The following is a 25,318-nucleotide window of genomic DNA, read 5'->3' as shown; positions in this document are numbered from 1 at the left end:
ATGGAACCGGCTAAAATACGGTTTCTAAGAAGACTTTATTTTTTCATTTATTTCTTTACTGCTATTTCTTACTATGAAATAAATGAATTGATGAGGGGCATGACCAGCCAAAGTTGTCCGAAGTCGTTAATAAAGAAGCATGGTAATTTCCAGGGCTCCCTTCGGGACCTTATCAATCATTCTGGAGGTTCTTACCTTTGTTTCATTATTTTTAAAGATGACATGATGGGGGGGGGGGGGCTTCTGTTGCCTTTTAAGTGACCTCTGGAGAAGCCAATCTGGGCAGGGCGTAAATCACACCTCTCCCTCCTGGTTCCAAGCTGCCCGTGGAATGTGTCGGCTTTGGCCAAGGTCGGCTCTCTGCCTCCTGCACCCCTCTCCCCGCTGCCCCCTCTATTCTAAACCTACCACCAAGCAAGCTGCTGTGTTTTGAGGCCTTGATTTGCACAGACCTCTTGTGAAAGCACAAACACCAGGGCCTGGGTGCATGTCCCATCATGTGGATGACACGGCCATTAGTAACCATGGCAACCTCCCTTCCCAGGCTTTTGTGGCTCCACAGGCCTAATTTACACCAGTCTCTTCCAGATTTGAAGGGGTTCTGGGGACCCACTCAGCACAATTATGAGCTGTGTTATATAGTGAGAAACTCGCCTTCCTTCAGCCATGACTGGGCAAACACCAAAACCTGTCAGGTTGAAAGAAACAACCCCAAATCTCTGGCCAGTAAACTTGGTTAACTACCCTTAAAAATCCAAGAAAGGAAAGAAAATGAAAATGAAAACAAAACAAAACAAAACAACACAGAAAGAAAAAGGAAAAGACACATCCTTTTCAGGTCCGTTTCTTACAGCAGCAAACAGAAAGCAGGCAGAGGCTGTGTCCCTATAACTGCTTGTAGACTGAGGAACGGAGAGGCCCCAGAGGGTGCGTCCAAGATATGCCACAGCGCTGTCACTCATGGGCAGGGCCTTGCAAACGAGGACACAAAATCCACCAGCCGCTAGTGAGACCAGGAAACCGAAGGGCTCCATAAGAATCTGCTTTTTGCTCCCTTTCCTGCTTCTATTCGCTCTCGCCAGGACTTGCACCCTCCACCCCTCACATGCCTTAATGTACGTCCTCCTTACAAGGGACCAGGAGTTCATGATTTCTCTGGGGCCTTCTAGCACAGTAGATAACATCTCAGGAAGGACCAGGTGAGGCCATCATGTGGCACACGCCTGCCTATTGCAGACCACTGACTCTAGACATCTCGTCGTCAAAATTCCCTGACTCCAGGGAACGAGCGACTTATGATGGACACCTGGACCCTGAGTTCCTGGATGCCTGAGAGGACATGTGCTCCAGACCGCAATGGTCAATAAAATCCCCAGACCCCAAGCAAAGATGAGACTCCGGCTCCTTTCCTTTTTAAGTCTCCCAGACGCTCCGTCCGTATCTGTTCTCAATCCCTCTCTCTCTCCCTTCAGTAAACTCTGCTCTCACCTCCTGCTGGCTCACACCTGCTTTCCATCCTGCATGAAGCCAAGGACCGTTTTGACTGGTCCTGCGGGACCCCCTCCAGGTCCTCTGACCTGGCCTGCCAGCATCCCTGGTTTCCTTCCTTTTTCAAACAAGAACTTTTAAAAAGAACTCATCATCTGTGTCAACATCTCCGTACCCTACAACCTATATGGACTCTGGTAATACAGAGAAAGCCAGCCAGCATCCTCGCCTACTTTCCTGCGGGGAGCAGCGAGGGGGTTACCTGTTAGGCCTGGCCAGCCTCGGCAGGGATGCTGTCGGAGTCCGAGCCGGCCTGTTCTGCGGTGCCTTCGGCTGCCGTCTGACTCCAGCTATCCGACCTGTCTGAGATGGCGTCCTCCTCTCCGACCGTGACCTCCACCCAATCCACAACGCCCGACTCCTCATTCTCGTCGCTGCCCTGGCCGTCCCGGCTGCTGCCCTCCGACCTGTCCGAGGTGGCTTCAGAAGGCTTGGCCGGCACACCATCCTTGGCTTGCTCGTTGCTCACTTTCACCCTGGGTACCAGCTTCTCCAAGTCCTCTTCACAGAGCTTTTTGGGGTCCTTGTAATGTTGCTGACCCACGTCACTTCCATTCTTTGGGCTCTCAGTGATGACGGCTTTCACTGCTTTCCTTGGTGGGGCGTCGTAACCGTGATCTCCCGCTATCTGCTGGTGCTGGTACTGCTCCATCCACTTTAAGGTTCCGGTTTTTAGCAAGCACCTGTTCTCTTTGAACCAGCGCACAATTTCAGTTCGGACCAGGCCCGTCTTGGCTGCTAACTGGTCATACTCCTGGGGAGTAGGCCACTGGGTTCTTGCAAACGTGCTCCGCAGGAGATGTACCTGTTCTTGATTTTTCGTAATTGCTGGTGAAGGGCTGGGCAGAGAACTGGCTAACTGGGCACCGGAGAGCTGGTCAAGTCGAGACAGAGCACCATTGGGGGCCACCACATCTTGGCCTTTTTTGCCAGTCCCCATGGAATCCAAGACTGCTTGTTCCATGCTGTCCCGAAGCTTCCGTCTCTCTGAGAACCAGGATTCGATCTCTCTCCTGCTCAGCTTGGTTTCCACCCTTAGTCTATCCAGTTCTGCTTGGGTCGGGAAAGAGCTTTTCAAAAAGCTGTCCTCCAGGGTTTTAATCTGACCCTGTGTTTTTTCTTTGAATTTCTGTGGGGCAAAGTCCGGGTACGCGTGGTACGCGCGGCCGTGTCGGGAGGCTGCGATGGCCAACTGGTCTTTGGCAAGGGATTCGCTGGTGATGTGGACGATGCCTCTTTGACACCGATACCGGTGATCGCTGAACCACTTCTTGATCTCACTCCTGGCAAGGCCGGTCACCTCGATGAGCCGATAGACCTCAGCATCGTCAGGAAACTGGCTCTGGAGAAAGCTTGCCTTGAGATGCGCAATCTGCTCCTTTGTCTTCTTGCGGTCACTGGCTGGCGTCAGCACAGGGTTGGCCACCTTGGGCGGGGGCTCTGGCACCTGAGCGATGTGTGGACGCTTGGGCTCGGGGGCGGCCTGGGGAGTCACTAAAGGCCTTTTTTGGCCATGGTTGGTCACTCCGGCCACGGCAAGCGTGATGGGGGAGCAGGAGACCGTTGTTGATCCGCTGGTCACCTGAGTCAGCACCAGGCTGGTCTGGCCGAGAATCTGGCACGGCAGAGCTGTCTGGAGGATGGGCTGTGACATCTTTGTGGGCGCCAGCTGGGCCGGCAGCACGGTGATCGTGGGGGGTACTGACTGGATGGTGCCATTAAACATCTTTTTCCGGGCCTCCTCCACCTCCTCCGGGGACCAGCTGATGCCATGCTTTAAGCGCTGTGTGGCAAACCAGATTCTGATGTGCTCTTCTGGGTGTTTGGAAGCAGCTGTCAGCCAGGACAACTCGGCCTGGGTCGGGTAAGGGAACTTGTTGAAGGAGTTGATCATGGTGGCATTCGTGTCCAGGGCAGAGTTGTATTTGGTAGTATTCAGCGGGACGGGGACCTTCGGGACAAGGTTGATATTTGGTGGGAGCTGGACAGAAGGCGTGACGTGCCCTAATGTGTCCTGGAGGAGCTCCACGCCTCCGAGTCTCGAGAGGATCTCAGCCGCGTCTGTCACCAGGCGGGCAGTCCCTTCCACGTGGTTCTCGGGCGTGGCCTCCTCCGGCTTCTTGGGCACCTTCTTGGCATCGGCTTTTGGTTTCCCTGGCTTCATGATGGGGGTTTTACTCACTGAGATTCCGGGATCACCGTCGCCGCTTCCGGGGCCGCTGGTGGTGATGGACACGACGTGGTTGGTGGCTTCGATGGACTGCTCTAAGACAGTTTGATTATTGCGCTTGATTAACTTCAGCTTGAAGTTGGTCTCCCCGGGATGGAACTTGGAGTTGTGGTCAGACAGGGAGTCGTACTTTTTGGTTGTGAAGTTACATTCGGCACACACGTATAAGGGGTTGAGAATCACGTTGGGGTGCTGCGTGTCAACGTGCTCCGTGAACTCGTTCAGGTTTTGCGTGGAGTAGGGGCAGTATTTGCATTCATAACCACCTTGGAGTTTTTTGGATTGGTTTTCCCCTGTAGATTTCACCTCTATCACTTCATTTTCTTTGGAAGAGTTCTCGGGTTCTACTGTCCAACTGTCCTTGGTTGTTTCAGGCTGTGTTGTGCTGTTTCCTTTTTCTTTGGCCCTGTCTCCTTCCTCGGGCACATCTTGTTCTACTACTTGTGATGTCCGAACCATGCACGGGGTTGTGGATTTTCGCTTGCTCGCCATGCCGTCTGTCTGTGTGCAACAGCTTAAATTTGGGGAGGGGGGTGGGTAGGGAAGGGGCAGTGAAATTTTTGGAGCAAATCAGATAAAAGGCTTTGGGCTTTATTCCCCCTCCAATGGCTTTGGCTTCCCTTGAATGCTGAAGTCTAGTGTTTGAGTGTTCAGAATGATCTCAGCACAAAAAACTGTAACTGCTCCAATGGCTAAACACAAGAGGCAGCATCATATCTGTGGGACAAGAACAAAGATAGGGTCAGTGTTTTTCCACAAGGCAGAAGAAACTAGCATTTCTTTCTAACCCACCCCAACTGGCACCCACAATAAAGCAGACACCTAGGTACGCACAGACAGTGAGAGAGGATGCACATGAAAATAAAAGATCACATTCTTTTCTTCCTTTCTTTGGGAAGGGCAGTGGGAACCGGCCCAACGCAAGCAAAGGAGGGTGCAGGTCATTCGTTCATGTTTAGAGGCAAACAGATACAGAAATGCAATGAAGGCTCTAAGCTCTGAAGTGGTGGGTGGGGTGGCAGAGATGAGATGTCGAGATGTCGCTGGGCTCTCAAGCTGCTTTAATTGATGGTACATCAGAAGCAAGAGGCTTACCTGGGGCCACCAAATGGTGTTTATATGGGTATTAGAAAATGGATATCAACTCTTGTTTCTTATCACAGAAGTCACCAGTATAGAAAATCCAGAAAATGCTTTCAAGTATAAAGGAGAAAAAAATCACCCTGAATACTGTAGTTCCTTTATTTCACTTGAAATGTTCCCTCTTTCTATAAATAATGAGCAAAATAATGACTTAAAAATGGCTGCATGATACTACCTTGGGGGGATATACACATGTGATACATTTAGTCATTCAGCTTTTGTTGGACATTTTTTTTTTCTTCAATTTTTGGCTCTTCTCAACAAAATTGCAGGCAACACCGTGAGTCCTTATTTCTGGTAAGTCCTTAGGATGAATGCTTAGACACAGAAGCACTGGGTTAAAGGATATGTGCATTTTAAGTTCTCTTCACTCATTTGGCCAACTTTTCCATCAGCTGGCCCTTCCCCTGGCAATGAACGGGAATGCCCAACTTACCACTCGACCTACATGGAATATTACCATGGAAACGCCTTGCTGATTAGATAGGGTTAAACCATCTTTTTTTTAAATAAATTTTTTAACGTTTATTTATTTTTGAGACAGATTGAGAGAAGGACTGTAAGCCGGGGAGGGGCAGGGAGAGATGGAGACAGAATCCGAAGCAGGCTCCAGGCTCTGAGCTGTCAGCACAGAGCCCGGCGGGAGGCTCGAACCCATGAACCGTGAGATCATGACCTGAGCCGAAGTCAGATGCTTAAGTGACTAAGCCACCCAGGTGCCCCAGGGTTAGATGATCTTAATACACTTTTGTGCTTTCCTTCATTGCTAATCAGGTTGAACTGCTTTCATAGATTTACTTGCCCTGTGTGTTCTTTCCTTTTGAATTGTTTATTCATGCCATTTTTCTCTTGTGATGCTCAGTGGTTTTACTATTGATTTACAAGTCTCTATATTAAGAGCATCAGTACTTTATTTGTTGCAAAATGATTCTAGTCGATTGTTTACCTTTTATGTTCATTCGTGTTTGTTCGTAGATGGCATTTTTCGTGTTTTTACATGCAAAAGTTTTACGTTTTAGGCAGCAAATTTACCAACCTTTTTCTTTTGTGGCTCCTTTCGCTGTGATTTTTTATATAGAAAGTGGTTCCCAGTTACAAGAAACAAACTGCTGGTTGCCAGAGAGGGGAGGGTTTGAGGGGCAGATGAAGTAGGCGAAGGGTGATTAAGACGTACAAACTTCCAGTTGTAAAAAAAAAAAAAAAAAAAAGGTCCTGGGATGTAATGTACAGCATAGGGAATATACTCAATAATATTGTATTAACTTTGTATGGTGACAGATGGTAACTATCTGATTGTGGGGATCATTTCATGATGTATAAAAACATGGAATCACTATGATGCACACCTGAAACTAACAGGATCTTATATGTCAATTATACTTCAACAGAAAATAGATAAAAATCACTTGTACATTAAAAAAAAAAGCGGGGCGCCTGGGTGGCTCAGTCGGTTAAGCGGCCGACTTTGGCTCAGGTCATGATCTCACGGTCCGTGAGTTCGAGCCCTGCATCGGGCTCTGTGCTGACAGCTCAGAGCCTGGAGCCTGCTTCAGATTCTGTGTCTCCCTCTCTCTGCCCCTCCCCTGCTCATGCTCTGTCTCTCTCTGTCTCAAAAATAAATAAACGTTAAAAAAAAAAAAAGTGATTCCCTGCCTTGATAGCTGAGACATAGCATTCTATGTTTTCTCAGAGTGTTTTAGCTTTATTTGTTACATTTAACGCATTTGGAATTCAACTGATCTTGGGTTAAGCTGTAAGATACAATTCTAACCATTTTTTTTGAGAGTTACCAATTATCTCATAGCATGTATTGTGTTCTCACTAATTTGTGAAATCATCTCTGTCATACATTACATTTTTATATATACTAGGGTGTTTCTGGGTCATTTATTCTGTGCCTCGTATCTAGCTATTGACACACATGACTTATTATTATTATTATTATTATTTTTTTGTAGATTAGAGTATGTTTTAATGTCTGGTAGAGTGAGCTCCTCCTTATCACTCTTCTTTGGCAAAACATTTCTGGGTTAGTTTGGTCATTTCTTCATATAAATCAATTCCCATAAATCAGAATCATCTGCAAAATAAAATCCTGTTAGAATTCTGATTGGAATTGCATTAAACAAATATTAATTTGGGAGTACAGGAACAATTTGCTTATTAGGAGTAGCAAAGCCGGGGAAGTGGCAGCGTCCAGTGTGTAAATGCACGGGCTGGTGTAGAGGGCGTCTTTCATTTTGTGCTTAAAGGAGAAGGGAGATGTGTTTTGAAAGGAGTAGAGCTGACACCTGGGGAGAAGGGAAAGGGAAAAGATGGCTGTTACCTCCTGTCCCTCCCGCTGCCTTGGGGTTGAGTTCCACTGAAGAGAGCGCTCAAGGGTGGAAGTGGAGGCTTATTTTTACGAGCAACTCTGCGGGACTGTGCCCACACACATCTGCTTAGGGGCTCAGGTGACAAAGCTGAGCAGGACTTGGGGAGGGGCATTTCCCCCTGTGAATCCAGAACCCAGTTATTCTAACGAGAAGCCCTGGCATTCCCACGCTGGACAACGTCATCAGCAGTGGGTGAGTGTCCCTCCGGGCACTGGTGAGGAGAGGACACGGGCACAGCAGAGCAGAGGGAACCGTGTCTTTTTGCTGACCACACCCAAACTGACATCTTCAGCCTCCATGTCCCTGCTGCTGAGACTCTTGGTTTCCCCCTCGGCCATACGTTACCTCCTCCAGAGTTTCTCATCTCTATCAGTGGCTCCACCATTGGTCATTCCGGCCCAAACTCTCCTGGGCTCACCCCAACTAATCCGTCAGCAATGCTGCTGACTCTGTCTTCAGAATAAATCTAGTATCTGACCCTTCACACCACTTCCACACCCCCTGCCCCTGCCTTGTCTAAGCTACCGTCCTCTCCCACCTGGAAGTCTGTGGCAGCCTCTCAAGGGTCTCCCGCTTCCTTCCTCTCTGGAGCAGCGGCATATTTTAAGATAAGAATCAGTTCATGTCACCTTTCTGCACAAAGCCCTTTCTCCAAGCCCTTATAACAGCCTGCAACCCCGGCACGTTCTGGCCCATACTTCCTGCTCCCCCTTGCACGTCACAGGACCTCTGCCCTAACCTCCCACCCCCGAGCTCCTCAGTGCTCACGTCCCCATTTAAAAGTCATCCTCATGGCATCTGGGTGGCTCAGTTGGTTAAGTGGCAGACCCCTGGTTTCAGCTCAGGCCACGATCTCACAGTTCGTGAGTTCAAGCTCTGCATTGGGCTCTGTGCTGACAGTGTAGGGCCTGCTTGGGATTCTCCCTCTCTCCCCCCTCTCTGCCCCTCTCCCCTCACTCTCACTTTCTCACTCAGAAATAAATAAACATTAAAACAAAAATAAAAGGCATCCTCCCACAGAGAGACCTTTCCTGACCACCACCCCAAGTAAATCAGTGCCTCCCTCATTACTCTGTTTCCTTACTCTGCTTGGCTTTGCTTTCTTCACAGCACTTTTCAATATTTAAAATTTACTTAGACATTTTGTGACTGAAGGAGGGAAGAGAGAGCATTTATCTACTTTTTTCTTCCTCTAGGACTTTCAATATGACAGCCACTAGGCAAATGTGGCCCTTCGAATTTAAGTTAATTAAAATAAAAGAAAATGAAAAAAAAATCAGTTCCTCAAGTTACACTGGCCACATTTCAAGTGCTCAGTAGCCACACGTGGCTGGTGGCTTTTGTATGAAGCGGCGCAGAACTTTTCTATCATTGAGGGACCTTCTACTGGACAGTGCTATTCTAGAACATAGATTCCATAGAGGCAGAAACTTTTCACTGTGGTTTCCTCAGAGCCTAGAACCACACCTGGCCCGTAGTAAGCTTCCTATGCATGTTGGCTGAATAATTAACTCAGGATGGCTGCCTCGTGGGGCCTGTGGCTGATACGGAGAGAGGAGGCACGGCAAAATGTCCTGCTGTGTGTGCACGTGTAGGCACCCTTGTGTGTGCGTGCACGTGCGTGAGTGTATGCGTGGGTGTGCGCCGGGGGCATGAGCAGAGGGGCTCTGTAAGGGGGAAGGAGGTCCTAAAGTGCCACAGAGGGTGTCCCTGTCGTGACAGCTGGTGGCTACATTTGCACACACTAGCCAAGAGACTGGGGAATCTGAAATATAATTTTTAGAAATTTTTTAAATGTTTATTTATTTGAGAGAGAGGGAAAGAGACAGAATGAGCAGCAGAGGGGCAGAGAGATAAGGGGAAAGAGGATCTGCAGCAGGCTCTGTGCTGACAGCAGAGAGCCCGGAGCGGGGCTCGAACCCACGAACCACAAGATCATGACCCGAGCCGAAGTCAGATGCTTAACTGACTGAGCCATGCAGGCACCCCTGAAATAGAATTTTTAAGCAAGGGAGCAAAAGGAAACTTTTCGCCTGCAAAACAAAGAAATCGGGCAGGAATGGGTGCAGGGGAGGGAGGGGGAAGAGATTCTTCTTAGAGAAACTCCCCATACGTAGAATGACTTAAATCTGTTGACAAATGGGGCCCAGAAGTGAACCAAACTGTGGTAAAACATCCTAAAACTCCTCAGTGTTCCAAAAACCGTGGTTCAGAATAAACAGCATCTTCTACAACTCATTTGGTGACCAGGAGTCCAAACCACAGCAGATCAAAAAGAAGGAAAGATGAAGGAAGAGAAGACAGACGTGGGGGCAGGGCGCAGAAAACACGGAGCCTTTGAAGAACTCATCTCTCGGGGCGGGGGGGGGGGGGGTCCCCGTGATGGAGTCACAAGAACCACGGCCCTGGGAAGAATCACCCCGGCACCAGAAGGGGGCGAGCGTCTGCACAGCAGAAGCACGTGGTCGGCCTTTTTGAAAGTCTGTGAGCCGCCAGCGGGATCGGGACCAGCGCCCACGAGGCCTGGGCCTCGCCGGCACGAAGGCTACAGTACTGCCAGCCGTCTTCAGGCTCAGATGGACATCTGCCAAAAGCGGCAAAAATAAAGATGTCAAAATGCACGTTAAAAGTCCTGCACATCGCTTCCGTGCTGGGGGAGGGGAGGTGAGCATCACAACCCACCAGCCCTGTGCAGCCGGTCTCACCCCGGCCGGCTTCCCAGGCGCATTCTGTGCCCGCCTGAGAACATTCGACCTCCGGGCGGCAGCGAGTTCTCCCCTGGATGCCCAGCAGTGGGGCCTGAGACGCGGGATCCTGCCTTGGGGCGGGTGGCCTGAGCCGGTTAGGACTGAGCACATTTGTGCTTCAGATCCTGGCGCCCGGAAGGAGAGGAGAGGAAAGAAATCTCCTTCGTCTGTGACATTCCAGGCGTCCCAGGCCTCACAGGACAACTAGGACAGAGCGCGACAAGCACACGGTGCACGGAAAGGGAGCCAAGGCACCGACACAGACCCTGGCCTCCTTTGCGTGTTTCTGACACTTACTCGGTTTTCCTTTTATCCACCACGGCGTCTATCACTCACCACAGAGAAATCCAATGATGAATGAGAAAGGACAAAACCTTGGAATAAGTAACATGGGATGAAAACGGCCAGCCTCTACAGACCATCACGAACAACTCGCTTCCGGGCGTCCGCTGGGCTCTCTTCCCCCTTCCCCGCTTGGCTCCTCTGCTTCTCCATCAGCCCCTCTGTGTTGTGCACGGAACGCAGTTCGATTAGACCCCTGTGTGCTGAGTTCGGCTGTGGAAACGGGGCCCACAAAGAGGGAGGAAACCGTGTCCTTGTCCTCAGGGAGCGCACGGCCGGCGTTATTACTGAGCCAGGGCTGGACACCCCAGACGGGGAGGCTTAACCAACAGGAGTGTTTTTCTCACAGTTCTGGCAGTTGGGAGTCCATGACCAAGCTGTCTGCAGGGTTGGTTTCTCTGGAAGCCTCTCTCCTCGGCTTGCAGATGGCCACCTACTTGCCCTGTCCTCAGCACGTCCTTCCTTGTGTGTGCGTACCGCCTGGTCGCCTCTTCTCAGAAGGACACCTGTCACACTGGACTGGGGCTCACCCCAAGGGCTTCCTTTAACCCTAATCACTTCTTTAAAAACCCTTTCTGAAATACCCCACATTCTCAGGGGTAGGACTAGAACTCGTGAATTTGGCAGGTGGCAGGGGAGACCCATTTCAGCCTGTAACAGGCAGGCAGGGGAGTGCCCACCGAATGCCCTCCATGGTGCAAAAGTGATTTATTCGTGTAGACGACAGATACGGAGCACTATGAGTGCAGATGTGGTTCTGGGTCCCCAGGACACACGAGTAAACACACAGGAATCTCTGCTCTGGTGGGACTCGTGTTCACAAGCTGACATGAGCAGAAGCCCAAGAGGTGATGAGCTCTATGGGGAAAAAGTCAAGCAGTGATGAGGCTGGGGTGGGGAGTGCGGTGACCTGCGACTTTAAGCGGGGAGGTCAGGGCCTCCCTCCACGAGAAGCCAGGGGAGCATCGGGACGTTGCACAGACAGGAAGGAGAGTTTATGAAACACAGAGCAGGCTGTGCTTAATTCCTTAAGACAGGGTAGGAGGATGGCTAATGGCTTCACAGAGGAGGGAATCGTCTTAGAAATGAAATGACCAAGGGGCGCCTGGGTGGCTCAGTCGGTTGAGCGACCGACTTCGGCTCAGGTCATGATCTCACAGTTCGTGAGTTCGAGCTCTGCGTTGGGCTCTGTGCTGACAGCTCGGAGCCTGGAGCCTGGAGCCTGCTTTGGATTCTGGGTCTCCCTCTCTCTCTGCTCCTCCTCCACTCATGCTCTGTCTCTCTCTGTCTCAGAAATAAAGATAACAAAAAAAATTTTTTTAAAGAAATAAAATGACCATGACTTTGATTAACTGAAATTCTCCTTACTATGTGGATGAGGCCCCACAACAACTCTGCAGGGCTGTTGTAATGAACCTCAATTTATGGAAGAAAAACCCAGGCCAGGGAGGCTAAGTGCCTTGCCCAAGGTCGCACGGTGAGTTCATGGTAGGGCTGGGATTTGAACACGTGCTCTTGGCACATGACACAGCGCCCCCCCGGTTAAGCAGAGTTCCAAGGGTGGGGTAGGATCCTGGAGGACAGAGAAAGGGAAGGGTGACTCCAATCAGAGGAACGTGCTCCCAGGCAGAGGAGAGAGCAGGAGCAAGGAAATATCTGAGGAATGGACAGGACTGAGGTCAAAGGGCAGGGCAAGAGGGCGGAAGCTGGGAAGAGGCTGGCAAGTCACGTTAGGCAGAGACTGTGGAGGGCCTTGAATGTCACACTAAGGAGCTGCAATTTCATTCCACTGGCGAATCATGGAAGCAGCAGGGTCTTAGAGAGAAGTTCGTGGGGTGGTGGGGTAGGGATGGCAGGACGAGAAGGCACGTCAATGAAGGTAAGAGCCCCCAAGCCAAGCAGATGAACAATAATCTTGACTACCCCCAAATTAAACAGTGAGGGCCCGGGCTGCCAGAGACACTCCTCCCTCTATCCTTACATTTGTTCTCTAAGCAGATGTTGAGGGCCCTTCCCTTTTCATCTTGAACCTTCTCCCATTCAGTTTGCACTCGCCCCCCAAGGATAGCTGGATGATTCGGGTTTAAATGTGGTAAAACTGACTCTCCCTTAATCGTCTTCCCAACAGCAATGGCAGCTAGCATTCACCGCAGTCCTCGCACATTCCAGGTGTTCAGTGGCTCACTTGTCAAAAACCCTCTGCAGACACCGAAGCTCAGAGAGGTTAAGGAGCTTGGCCGACGTCACACAGCCTGGAGCAGCAGAGCTGGGCTGCAAGCTTTATGGGGACCTTGCTAAAATACAGAATTCGGATTTGGAAAGTCTGGGGTGGAAGTGAGGTTCTGCATTTCTAACCCGGCCCCAGGGGAGGAGAGCGCACAGGTGGGCCACACGTGGAGCCTCCCCAAGGAAGCAAGTCCCCACTGCTATCCTCTCTCCCCGCCTCCTTTCCAGAGATGGGGTGGTAGCATTTCCCGACCTCTCCCTACAAGTGGCCTGCGGCCCTCAGGGGAACTAAAAACGGGTCAAACCAGCAGACCAGCCCCTGGAATCGCTTTGCAAGGCGGCTGACACATAGCCTGGCTGTCAGATGAGAGAAATGTCCAGGCCGTCGAGTTCCGGAGGGAGGCACGTGGGGGAGGGGAGAGTCAGAGCCTGTGGCTGGGGGGGGGGGGTGTCTCCAGCCCAAGGAGGGTCAGAGGTCAGAGCAAGTCAAGGAGCCCGGGCCCCTCGGGCCTCCCAGGCGGGCTTTGCGTCGCGCCTAGGCGGGGAGCACATGGGCCACTCCTAAGGAATCGAACCTTCGGGCTTTGGCGAGGATGCCACTTCTCATTTCGGGGCTTTTCACTGGGGCTGTCAGAGGAAATAACAGGGCTGTCTCTGGGCTTTCAAAGGAAGCATCCTGCCAAGACATCAAAGCCAAAAAAGATGCTTTTAGCTCTGCCAGGTCTTCTGACAGAGCTGTTAACAGATATCACCTCAGCTCATAAGGGTAGACCTCGTGTGCGTGCGCGCGCGCGTGTGATTGTTCCTTTATGTTCTCAAGTCACAACATCCCCCCACCCCTCCGCTGCCCAGGGAGAAGGAATCCTGAAGGGTAGGCACGTGGTGGCGGTGGCGGCTGGCGGGTGGAGTGGAGGAAGGAATTGGACGTGGGGGTCTTGGGTTTTGCTCTGCGCTCCTGGCTGCCCAGCTCGCTCGTCTGCTCCCATCCTTGCCTCCATCTTTCTCATCTGTTAAATGGGAATCGCTTTTGAAACGTCACTCGGGAGACCCTGAGTTAATTCCTGGAGTTTTACGGATTTCTCCCTAGCCTACTGAAATCTAATGTGGGGGAAAGCCTACGATGTGGCTCCCAAACCACCAGGTACTGCCTGGGGTGCTTTGTAGAAAATGCCCTTCCTGCGCCCCCATGCAGACTTTAAAACCCGACAACCGAACGCAGGCCCAGGAGTCTTTACTTTTAACCAGCAGCCACGGTGACTGACGGGCAGCCAGGTTTGGTGGCCTCGGCAGGAACACGTCCCTCGGCTTCTCCTGCTGCAGAAGTGGCTAGGGGGAGGCCAGTTCTGTGCCATGAAGACTGGAGAGGTTTCTTGCTGCATTCCGTGCTGGACTAGAGTGGAACGGCATGTCCCCAAGGGCGATGACAGTTTGGAGGACAATGCAGACGTGGGGGAAGAACCGTAGGAGGAGAAGGGAACACAGCATGCTGGATGCCTGGTAATGCAGTATAAGACACCTGTAGACACCACAGGTCCAGAGCAGCGCAACTGGTGGCTGGGGGAGGTGAACTTTAAGACGCTATTTCTTGCGGCGCCCCGGTGGCTCAGTCGGTTAAGTGACCAACTTCAGCTCAGGTCATGATCTCACGGTCTGCGGGTTTGAGCCCCACGTCGGGCTCTGTGCCGACAGCTCAGAGCCTGGAGCTGCTTCAGATTCTGTGTCTTTCTCTCTCCCTCTCTGCCCCTCCCCTGCTCTCATGCTCTGTCTCTCTCTCTTTCAAAAACAAACAAACATTAAAAAAAAAAAAAGATGCTACTTCTCGTGTTTTTATGGCTCCGTTGCTCAGACAATTTTTTTTTTTTTTTTTTTTAAGAAAAGGCGTTTGCTGATCTGGTTAAGCATGGGCAGGATGGTGTGAGCAGATACTGTTTATAGGCATAATCTGTATCATCCCTACAACACCGGCACACGGCTATGGTCTCCCTTTCACAGATGAGGAAACGGAGGCTCAGAGAGGTTAAATGGCTGAAGCGGGTGGAGCCCAGACAATCCTGGCCCTACACCCACTGCTTGGTCCCCGGAACACACAGTTGTTAATCGTGAACAATTCCATTTCCTGACACTGAGTCTATAAATTAGATTTCTCACAAATTCTGAGTGGCTTTCTCCCTCTGGGAGTGTTCGAAGGAGTAAGATTTTAATTGAATTGTAATGTCTTTTTCCACTTGTTACTCGGAGATGCTCTCTTCTGAGGCAGGAAAAAGCCTGCATGGCCTCCCGTAGCCAAAAACGTTTCAGGGGATGAAATGATGAAATGAAGTCTGTGGCCGGGGCACGTGGCCCACCCCCATCAGCGCCACCGTGCACTTAGGCAACACAGGGCTCCGAGAGGAGGCTGGTGTCTTGCTAGCCGTGAGGAAAAGCGGCGACCTGAGACAAGGCAGTAAGGACTCAGGCAAAGAAGGCCAGCTATGCCTGGGACGGCAGACCCGTTCCGGGCCCGTGTGAGCCCAGACCCCAGAATTAACTCATTGACTCAGAAACAACGAATTCCACAGCTCCTTTTTCAGGTGAGACCTTAGCCTCATGGCTGTCTTTCCCCCCTCGGTCCTCACCGTTAGTGCCCACCTGGTTGGTGGAGACGGACCCAGGCTGGAGCCGGCTCTCCCCCGGTTTGAATCCCGGCTCTGCCGCTTACTGATGGGAGAAGTCCCTCCTTGTCGGGCCACAGCCCGAATGCCCACCTCACACACCCAAACCCACGTGCAGCCTGGACTGCTCCAGATGCAACAGACTCATTTTCAAGGGCCAGCCTCAGTTTCCACATTTAGAAAATGGCGGGGGGCGGGGGGGATTCTCCAGCGGCAGGATCGGGCTGAATGAGAACCTTTACCGCTGGCCTGGTCTGGTTCCCCAAACAGGTGACTTTAGTTAGTGAGCTGGTATTAGCAGTGAAGTGAGGGTAAGCTGTGCCATTCATCCTGCACCCGCACCCCCTGCTAGGTCTGCCCTCGGGTCACCTGACCTCATTCCCCAAGTCCCCCTTCTCAGCTGCCAACCCCCAGGGAAGGTGACCCAGCTCATCTGAGTCTTGCTGCTCCGAGATTTTCTTTCTCATGTTTTGTTCGTGCCCATAGAAATTTCTATGGCAACTGTGCCAATATTTTTAATCTTCCTAACTTTGCCTGTCTATTTTAAAGATTTTGCCTTCCATCTTGTTGAGAAGATCAAGGTCACGAGACAAAGGTCACCTTCTTCCCCATCTCCACACTCGTGTCTTTCTCTCCAGCTCAGAGGCGGTAGTGGGTCTCCCCATTACCAGGCTAACCCCTCCACCTGGCCTGCGGGCCCCGATGCTCCTCAGGGACTCTAGCCCAGCACTCATCAGTGCTCTCAACTCCCCTCCTTTCCCTGGATCCCCTTCCCTCCAGGAACACCTCCATTTGCCATTTCCCTAAAAAAATAAACAAAGCAAAACAACAGTAAAAAGAAACACCCAATTTCCCAAAGCTGCTCAATTCTGCCCCGGTCTACACATTATCGCACCAACTCTCGCTTTCTATGGTGGAGGTGGGGCGCTCAGGCCCCCAGTGAAGGGGAGACTGCTCCTGTCACTTGTCTCCGTGTGAGCCTGGACAACTTATGTCAGGCTTCTGAAGCCTCGGCCTTTCTGTCTGTAATTCGGGCATGAAAACGGTACCCACGTCAAAGGGTTGCCAAGAGCATCCAGTGAATGCCCTGGCCCCTAGGTTTGGCTCTGGGCCTCCGACATGGTGTGAGCGCTGAGCTTGCAATCCGTGTTATTGAGACTGTGCAACCATCAAAGCTCTCGAAGTTTGGGATGACTGTTGCTCACCTCTTCCAGTCCCGTACCATTCGCCCCTCACCTCTGCATGCTCTGCCCTCCCTGCTCTGCTGACGCTTTTCTCTCCAACTGCCAAATCTGTCCCCCCATCCCCGACTCTGTGGGGCAAACTGCCTTCCTCCAATTCCTCCATCCCAAAGCTCTACACGCATCCTGGTGGACAGCCAGCTACCGAACAGCCCGCCCAGCCTGGCTCCTCTCTATAGGGCCCCAGAGCTTCTGCTCCGACTGCTGGCTGACAGTGAGGCCAGCCTGTGTGGACAAAGGCTGGACGGGCCATTGTCCACTGAAACCGGATTTTTTTTTTTTTTAACAAGGCCAAGATGATTCATGAAAACCAAGGAAAATAATAAATAAATTAAAATACCAGAGGATCCGGGGCGCCTGGGTGGCTCAGTCGGTTAAGCGGCCGACTTCGGCTCAGGTCATGATCTCGCGGTCCGTGAGTTCGAGCCCCGCGTCGGGCTCTGTGCTGACAGCTCAGAGCCTGGAGCCTGCTTCGGATTCTGTGTCTCCCTCTCTCTGACCCTCCCCCGTTCATGCTCTGTCTCTCTGTCTCAAAAATAAATAAACGTTAAAAATTTTTTTTTTTAAATACCAGAGGATCCATCCCTGCTCAGTTGGAAAACAGATTCTACTCAGTCACCCCTCCTGGAAGGTGTAGCTGATGGGGAAGTTTGGCAGAGGCCGGGCTGGATGGCCTCACAGTCTCCTCCAAGTGTGTCTTCTCTGCCTCTGTGACCATCGCGGGGAGTCTCACGGACACCCCAAATTGAACCCTTCTAGAGCCAAGCTGATCCCTTCCCTCCCAAACGTGGTCTTTCTGTAATGCTCCTCTTTCCAAATAAAAGTCCCATAATCTTGTCCGTTATTCAGGCTGGGAACCCGGATTCTCCTTCCCCTGTCCTCCCCCTGCCCCCTAGTTTATTACACCGGGTCTTCCTGACTCTGCTGCTTTTACCATGCCTCTCAGGCCCTCATGCCTCTGTGCGAGGTCAGGTTTTCCTCTCGCCCTCCCTCAGCAGCTGCAAACACTCCCTCCATCCTGGCCTGGCCTCTGAGCTTCACCTGCCAGCGGCCTTTCCCGCCTCCTCTGGCCATGGCAGTTCATTCTTTGCCGAGAAAGGACCCACTCTTGGTCCATGTGGGCCCTCCGGCCGTGGGCGTGGGACTTAGTTCTGACCGCTCAGAACCTGACCGCTCAGAACCCCACGTCCTCCAGCAACGGCGAGTCATTACAGAACGGGCTCATGGCCCGAGCAAAGCAGTCCGAACCAGTGGGGTTCCCTCTGGGGCTTCTTCCGGAACCACTGGGAGACACGTGCTCCTTTCTGGTGGAGTTACCGAGCCGACCGGATGCGAGCACACGGTTTGCACCACTGCCAGCGGCCTTCTTGCCACACGAGGGGGAACAAACCTGAGAGTGGAGCCGAATGCTGGGCTGAGAGATGCAGACAGTGAGTCCTGAAAACATCCCACTGAATGCCGCTCTGCCCGAATCCAACATACTTATGTCAGTTTGATGGGGCTTTCTGTCACCTGGAATTGAAAACATCTCGAGAGACACAGTTTCAGGCCAACCTCCTCCCTGCCACCATATCTTCCTAAAACAGCAATTCTCAGCCTTTTCCTGCCATGACAGACATGCTAGGTGACATGGCCATTTGCAACATTCTCTCGTTCTTGTTGTGATGGCCATTATTCCACACCATCCCTTCCCACTTAAGGAACATGCGCAGGATGTGAGCGGGAGTGCCATTCATATAGGGTCACTTTTGCGTCCCTGCTAATCAAGAAAAGACAGTCATTCACAAACTTTACTACTTTACTTCTGAAGCAATACTTCCTGATAATACGTACCTCACAACTGATGCCATGACTGAACATCATGTTTCTAAACACAGATCTGACCACATCATCCTTGCCTTGAAAGCCTCCCTAGGGGTAGGGGGAGCTGGTTGTGAGACATGCTTTTCACCACCCGGTTCCATTTGGATACCCCCTTCCCATCCTCGAAACTTCCTGGTATTTTAAAAGGGAAATACGGCAGAGGACCTATTTTTTTAGCAACAGAAACATGGGCCTTGGAAAAGAGAACGCAACTTATATATTTGTTGATTCATTCATTCATTCACTCACTCGTTCATTCACTCCGTCCCTCAGGTCTGCTATATCCCAGTCACCGCTTTCGATACTAAGGAAAGGGGCGCCTGGGTGGCTCAGTCAGTTAACTGTCTGACTTCGGCTCAGGTCATGGTCTTGCGGTTCGTGGGTTCGAGCTCCACATTGGGCTCTGTGCTGACAGCTCAAAGCCTGGAGCCTGCTTCAGATGCTGTGTCTCCCTCTCTCTCTGCCCCTCTCCTGCTTGCGCTCTGTCTCTCTCTCTCTCAAAAATAAATAAACATTAAAAAAAATTTTAGATACTAAGGAAATAAGACAAAAGATTCCTGCTCTCAAGGCATCTATGATCAAGGAGGGGAAGACAGAAAACAAATGGAGAACAACGTCTAGATAGTGCTGAGTGATTTGCACAGAGTTTTGAAAAATGATGTGATGCTGACGGAACAGCCCTGGCAGAGAGATAATCAGGGGATGCCTCGTCAAGGAGTTGAGTTCTGGGCCTAGAACTCTATCGAGAACGAGCTGCCTTGACGTGATTGTGTGTTATCAGTGACCACAGAGGGGCAGACTCACTGACTGCTGACGACATTCGATGTTTGCCGCGAAGTAATTTTCAAACTGTTCAGTTGTTATTTAAAAATTCTGTTCTCCCCAACGGTACTTTCTTGAAAGGCTTTAAAAAGCTTCATCGAGAAATACAACTTTTCACTTACTAACGTGAAAACAAAACTCTTCAATAGTTTTATAATGGAAGAAAGTTCTTCTTTTCCTTACTTAAGACAACTGAGGAAAAGTTGAATCTGAGATAAGTGGAGAGCTCCAAGCAGCTCCAAAAAAAGTTCTGGAGGGGGGTGCCATCTGTGAGTCTAGATAAAATATTAGAAAAAATTTTAATCTCCAGGTGTTCTTTAAAAAAGTGGATTAAAAAACCAAAACTATAGCATACAGGTTTTTTTTTGTTTGTTTCTGAAATCGTTTTTTTCAAGTAGTTAAAATGAAGCATTGTCTTGATGGCTTATACATAAAGACTTTGCACCCAAAAACCATACGCTGCTTTCTCTTTTTTTTTAAAAAAGATTTTAATGTTTATTTATTTTTTTAGTGAGTGAGTGAGAGAGAGAGAGAGAGAGCGAGCAAGGCAGGGAGGGGCAGAGAGAGAGAGGAGAGAGGAATCCCAAGCAGGCTCCGTGTGTCAGAGCACAGCGAGACATGGGGCTTGAACTCATGAACTGTGAGATCATGATCTGAGCCAAAACCAAGAGCGGGATGCTCAACTGACTGAGCCCCCCCCCAGGTGCCCCCATATTCTGCTTTCTTCGTGAAAGAAGCCAAAGGCTAAAAACCAGAATCGAGAAGGTCCACTGGGCATCAAAGTTGGAAGGTTCTCAGAGGTGACCTAAGTCTATCCGTTAGGTAAAGTCAACCAGAAGATGTGGGCACAGACAGAAGGCAAACATGGCGAGAAGACACAGAATCCTATCCTTCACTACCATGGTAAGACCTCAGTGGCCCATCTTCCTGGGCAGGGAGGTGAAGTGTCTCAAAGGCAGTTGTGTTGGGGTGATGGGTTGGGCTGGGTGGCTGTCTGTCCTCAGTATCATGGTGACCGTCAAGGAGTTTTGAGCTGAGAAGCCAGTTAAGTAGAGTGAATAAGTTCACTAGCTTTGGAATTAGAACAAGTAGAGTGAAAGTGAGGCCCCACCTAACTCTTACCAGTTGTATGACATTGGCAATATCTTTCACCTCTCCTAGGTTTGGTCTCTTTGTCTGTAACTATGGAGCTAATGCCTACCTCGTAGGATTGTGAGGATGTCATAAATGGTGTAATGCTTGTAAAGATCCTATCATAATCACAGGTACCTGTAAACGCTCAACAAACGGTAGCAATGTTGATGATGAAGTAAGGGACGCCCCTCTATGATGTATTATTAACCAGTAATTATTATGGTAGAGAGCATACGTCAAAGGCAAGGTTAATCGGATCTCCCGGAGGGGCTCAAGCGAGCTCAGATGCAAGCCAGGATGATTGGGAAACTGTCTTTGTGTCTGCCTGGGTTTCGTATCACAAATCTATCACACTGTACCATCTCTACTCCCTCTCTTTCTCTGAGCAATAATCTTGTAAAAAAAAAACCCACAAAAACCAGCAACAAGATTAAGACACATGTTGCAGCAAAGTGGCTTCGTTATTTCTGTAGTTAATTCCTGGTACTATCATCCTCGCCAAGGCAAAGCATCCTTTTTCTGGGTAGAAGGAATCATAACAGCCGCCACCAGACACAGGCACACACCCACACACCCACACACCCACACACCCACAAACATGGCACACCAGGGCTGGGAGCAGAGTGATGGGTTTCTGAAAGCAGGGGGAAAAAATCTCGCTGAGACAGAGAAAAAGGAATCGATTCTGGTTTTACGCATCACATTACATAAATAAATAAGGTGGCATGAAAAGTGTAAGATGGGCCTGCTCTGATTTACAATCCATCAAATTCTGCTATCAAAACATTTAGAGAGGCTGTGAGACCACAGGCATTCATCATATCGACAATTCCCGGTGTAACCTTTTCATTTCCCTCCTCGTGGGTGATGCGTGCTCACTCCATCTTCCTGGAGCCTGGAGAGCAGTGAGGTTTCTCTGTTCCCCAGGCACGCGTGGATCAGGGCAACACAGGGCTTTTTAGCAGTCGCTTATATTCTCCTGTCAGATCCCTCTCTCCATTCTGTCCCCCAATCTGCCTGCAGCCCCCCAGCTCATCCTGTGCATCCCCCAAACCACAGCTCTCTCTTGAACCTTTCATCTCTACCTTGAAGGGACTTCCCTTTATCTCAAAGCCTTGGATAAAGACTGAAGGTTTACTCTTGCTCTCTGATAGAACGTGCTCCACAAAGCCATTCATCCACGCCACTCAAATCCTGGACGAAAATCACATGGGTTTAAACTGCATCCAGGGGCCACGGTTCTGCTTCTCTCTGCACAGGACTCAGGGTGTAGGAGGTTGAACAATGGCCCCAAAGATACGCAGGTCCCAACTCCTGGAACCTGTGAATGGGACCCTATATGGCAAAAGGGACTGGGATGATGGGATTCGGTTAAAGACCTTGAGATGGAGAGACTATCCTGGGCTACCCATGTGGGCCTCAATATAACCTTACAAGGGGAGGGCCAGAGGGAGACTTGACTACAGATGAGAAGATGATGTGAGGGCAGAAATGGAGATGGTCAGACGTGCCTTGAAGGTGGACATGGGAGCCATGAGCCAAGGAATGCAGGCGGCCACTAGAAGTTGGGGAAGAAACGAGTGGTTCTCCTCTGGAACCCCCAGGGGAAGCTGGCCCTGCCCACATCTTGGCTTTAGCTCGAGGAATCTGACTTTTGACTTCTGACCTCCAGAACGGTATGGGCATTTGTGCTGTTTGGGGCTACTCAGTCTGTTCCGGCGGGCCCAGGACATGAACACAGGGCCAGGGGAGCCAGGGCTGCAGCCCATGACCTTCCTTTCACCCCACGCCACTTCTCTGGTGAACCCCTTCCTGCTTCCAGGCTGGAGAGAGCTGGGCTGCTGTCTCTTTGGAACAAGCTGGAAACCCTGCTGGACTCAGATCCACAAGGCCAGCGCGTGCTGCCTCCCGTCTCCATAAAGTTGCCACAGCTAGGATGATTACCTCTGCTAGAACATTCCAGAATGACAGTCTTCAGAGGGACACGTGTGAGCACGCACATTCACGCAGTGGCATGGCTGCTCACCCTACCCCCAAGTCGGGTTCATCTGCCTGTCTCGTGCAGTCACCCCCTGCCTGGTCTTCACCTTCCCACTCACGGCCCCTCCTCCAAACCATTAATCCTCCAGAAAGATCTTTTAAAATCATAAACCACATTAGCGTAAGTATCCTGATGCTCAGGCTACACCCGTGAGGGTTTACCTCAGAATCTTGGGTGGGGACTAGGCATCAGCATGTTTGACAGTTCCCCAGTGATGCCGACAGAACTGCTGGAGGACTCCCATGCCATGGTGAGCAAGACGGGGCGCACCCCTGTAGAACACCTGGCTCTGTGAGGTGAAGACCTCACCCTGAGCCTGTCAGAGCTGAACTGTCTTTTTTTTTTAAAGTTTATTTATTTTTTAGAAAGCATGAACAGGGGAGAGGCAGAGAGAAAGAGAGAGAGAGAGAGAGAGAGAGAGAGAGAGAGAGAGAGAGAGAGAGAATATCCCAAACAGGCCCTGCACACGGGGCTCGATCCCACAAACCGTGAGATCTTGACCTGACCTGAAATCAAGAGTCTGATGCTCAACCGACTGAGCCATCCAGGTGCCCCTGAGCTGAACTGTCTTTAAGGTGACCTCACACACATGTTCCTTCTCGCTTCCCAGGGCTGTAGTGACAATTGGATGAGGTGATGGGGACAAGGTGTCTTCTCTGCTTCTCCATCCCTGCCTCTCTCCCCTCCTTCCTTTCCCATCCTTGTCCCCAACCCTCTCCCCTTTCCTTTCTTCCTGCTTTTTTTTTTTGAAGTTTATTTATTTTGAGAGGGAGAGACAGTGTGCGTGAGTGGGGAAGAGGGAGAGAGGGAGAGAGAGAATCCCAAGCAGGCTCCGTGCTTGGTGTGGGAGCCTGACGTGGGCTCCATCTCATGACCACGAGATCATGACGCCCCTTTCTTCCTGCTTTTAAAGGTCATCTAAGGAGTAAATGTCCTGGAGTAGGTCACTAAGCGGAGGCAGGCTCCTCAATGGGCCGAAGGCTAATGGAGAGAGAGGCACGGAGCCCACAGCACGGACTTGAGTTTCTCCCGCACAGCCAGCAGCTACAGCTCCTGCACAAATCCTCTGGGCTCCCGGGGTGCAGGGTTCCTTGCACAGCTGGGCCCTGTCGCAGATGAACTCAGTGAAACCCAGCATTCCTGGACAATTATGGATCACAGACTACAAACCTGAACCTGAGCTTGTCTAGCTCCGCTCATTTTACAAGTGAGGAAACTGAGGCGTAGAGAAGTGTCATGGTCTGTGCAAAAGACCACGTGGTCTCTGGCAGCCCAGTGGCAAGGTGTGCCCTACCTGGACCTGGAACAGCCCCCTGACCGGGGAGGGTTCCCATGATAACACCAAGGACCAGCTTTGCACTGAAGGGCGAAGGTTCCGGTGGACCTTGCTGATGGGATGTCTTGGTGGATGGACCAAGGATGGGGGCTGTGGGAGGGCTGACTGCCCACTCCCTCTTCCAACACATGGGCCTGGCAGTGTTCCCAGTCTCCCCACTGCCAACATATTTGAGACGCAGAAGGAACGCAGGAAGGGAAGGTTCTTTTTGGGATCACCTTTATCTTGGGGGCAAAATTCTTACCAAGTGAGTCCAGTATGGGAGGACTCTAGAAAATCATGATTGATTTCTTTCTTTCTTCTTTCTTCCTTCCTTTCTTCCTTCCTTTCTCCCTTTCTTTCCTTTTCTTTCTTTTCTTTTTACAATTTAAACTTGGGAAAGAACATGTAGGGGTTGCCCACTCTTCCAGAATTCCTCTTTCACTTTTTCTAAGCAACTGTGCCAACTGCTGCTCTCTGGTAGAAAATCACTGGTCTGCTTGTTCCTTTTTGCCAACGGTCCTCACCATCTCCTCCACACCGACAGTAATAATGGTCATGGCGCGATGGTAATAAGCACCCCTCAGGTCTGGACTGTGCACCACAATCCGGCACTTTTACGGACGTCATCCCGTAGGAGCTCCTATGCCCAAGGAGGCAGGCAGAGCAGGAAATAGTACAGCCTCTATTTCCCCATGAGGCCACTGAGTCTGAGAAGAGGTTTTCCTCTGTGATCCGATCCAGAGCCTTCCATATGCCAGCTCTCTGCTGTTGTACAAACAGGAGACACAGCGCTGGGCCTGCCTGCTGAACTGAAGGAAGAGCCCAAGCTGGATTCTTCTTTTGCCTCTGTGGTTCCTCGTTTTAGGCCGATGCAACATTAGTTCATCATAACCAACCGCGTGGCATCTGCAGCTTCCTAGATAGTTCGATCTCTACCAGCAACTACTTGCTCTACAGATGACAGTGAGAAATGTGTATACAAGTGTGTTACGGGGGCAGAAGGACAGGAAACAAAATAATACTTGGTGAATTTCTCTTCAGATATGAGGGGCCTGTTATTGTGATTTTGTCCTTTTCCAGAGGAATTTCCAACTGACGGGTTTTGTTTTTTTTTTTAATTTGTTTTAGTGTTTATTTTTGAGAGAGAGAGACACACACACAGAGTGCGAGTGGAGGAGGGGTGGAGAGAGACAGGGAGACACAGAATCCGAAGCAGGCTCCAGGCTGTGAGCTATCGGCACAGAGCCTGACGTGGGGCTTGAACTCACAAACCACGAGATCACGACCTGAGCCGAAGTCGGACGCTCAACCGACTGAACCACCCAGGCGCCCCATCCAAATGACGGTTTTAATGTGCCAATGCACTATGACCCAGGGTACAGGAGCTTAGTCAAAATATAAAGTAACAGATGCTGATGATATGAAGACGCAAAATCACACAAATAAGAAATGGGGTCACTTCCTGGATGACCGAATGGGCCACAAGGTGGGGGCATCAAGCTCTCTGTCACCTGGGGCCGGCAAACACAAAGTCACCTTGGATGCTCCCTCCTGTGTCATTCTCCATATGTGTGCCCAGGGCATGGTACATTAGCACATGAGTTTGTCCCTCTCCCTCAATCTGAATCCAAGCTCTA

At 50.7% G+C, this 25,318-nt stretch overlaps 1 protein-coding gene across 3 annotated transcripts in view; it reads right to left on the bottom strand.

The window, feature by feature from the left end:
• Nucleotides 1–25,318, bottom strand: part of ZHX2 (zinc fingers and homeoboxes 2) — a 162,199-nt gene that overhangs the window by 11,480 nt on the left and 125,401 nt on the right. For 2 of the 3 annotated variants that reach the window (XM_047074139.1, XM_047074138.1), the window contains one exon: nt 1,751–4,495. In XM_047074139.1, coding sequence (XP_046930095.1) covers nt 1,754–4,270 — 2,517 coding nt within the window. In that variant the 5' untranslated portion in view covers nt 4,271–4,495 and the 3' untranslated portion in view covers nt 1,751–1,753. Of the gene's footprint in view, nt 1–1,750; nt 5,484–25,318 lie in introns of those variants that run through there. The other variant, XM_047074140.1, reaches the window with a different exon arrangement.

This window comes from Lynx rufus, unplaced genomic scaffold, assembly GCF_022079265.1.
Source record: "Lynx rufus isolate CCGP_SWC_20201006 ecotype Redwood Valley unplaced genomic scaffold, mLynRuf1.p SCAF_12, whole genome shotgun sequence".
NCBI classification, from domain to species: domain Eukaryota; kingdom Metazoa; phylum Chordata; class Mammalia; order Carnivora; family Felidae; genus Lynx; species Lynx rufus.
The sequence above is the reverse complement of the archived record's forward strand: the minus strand, read 5'-3'. Positions and strand labels throughout refer to the sequence as shown.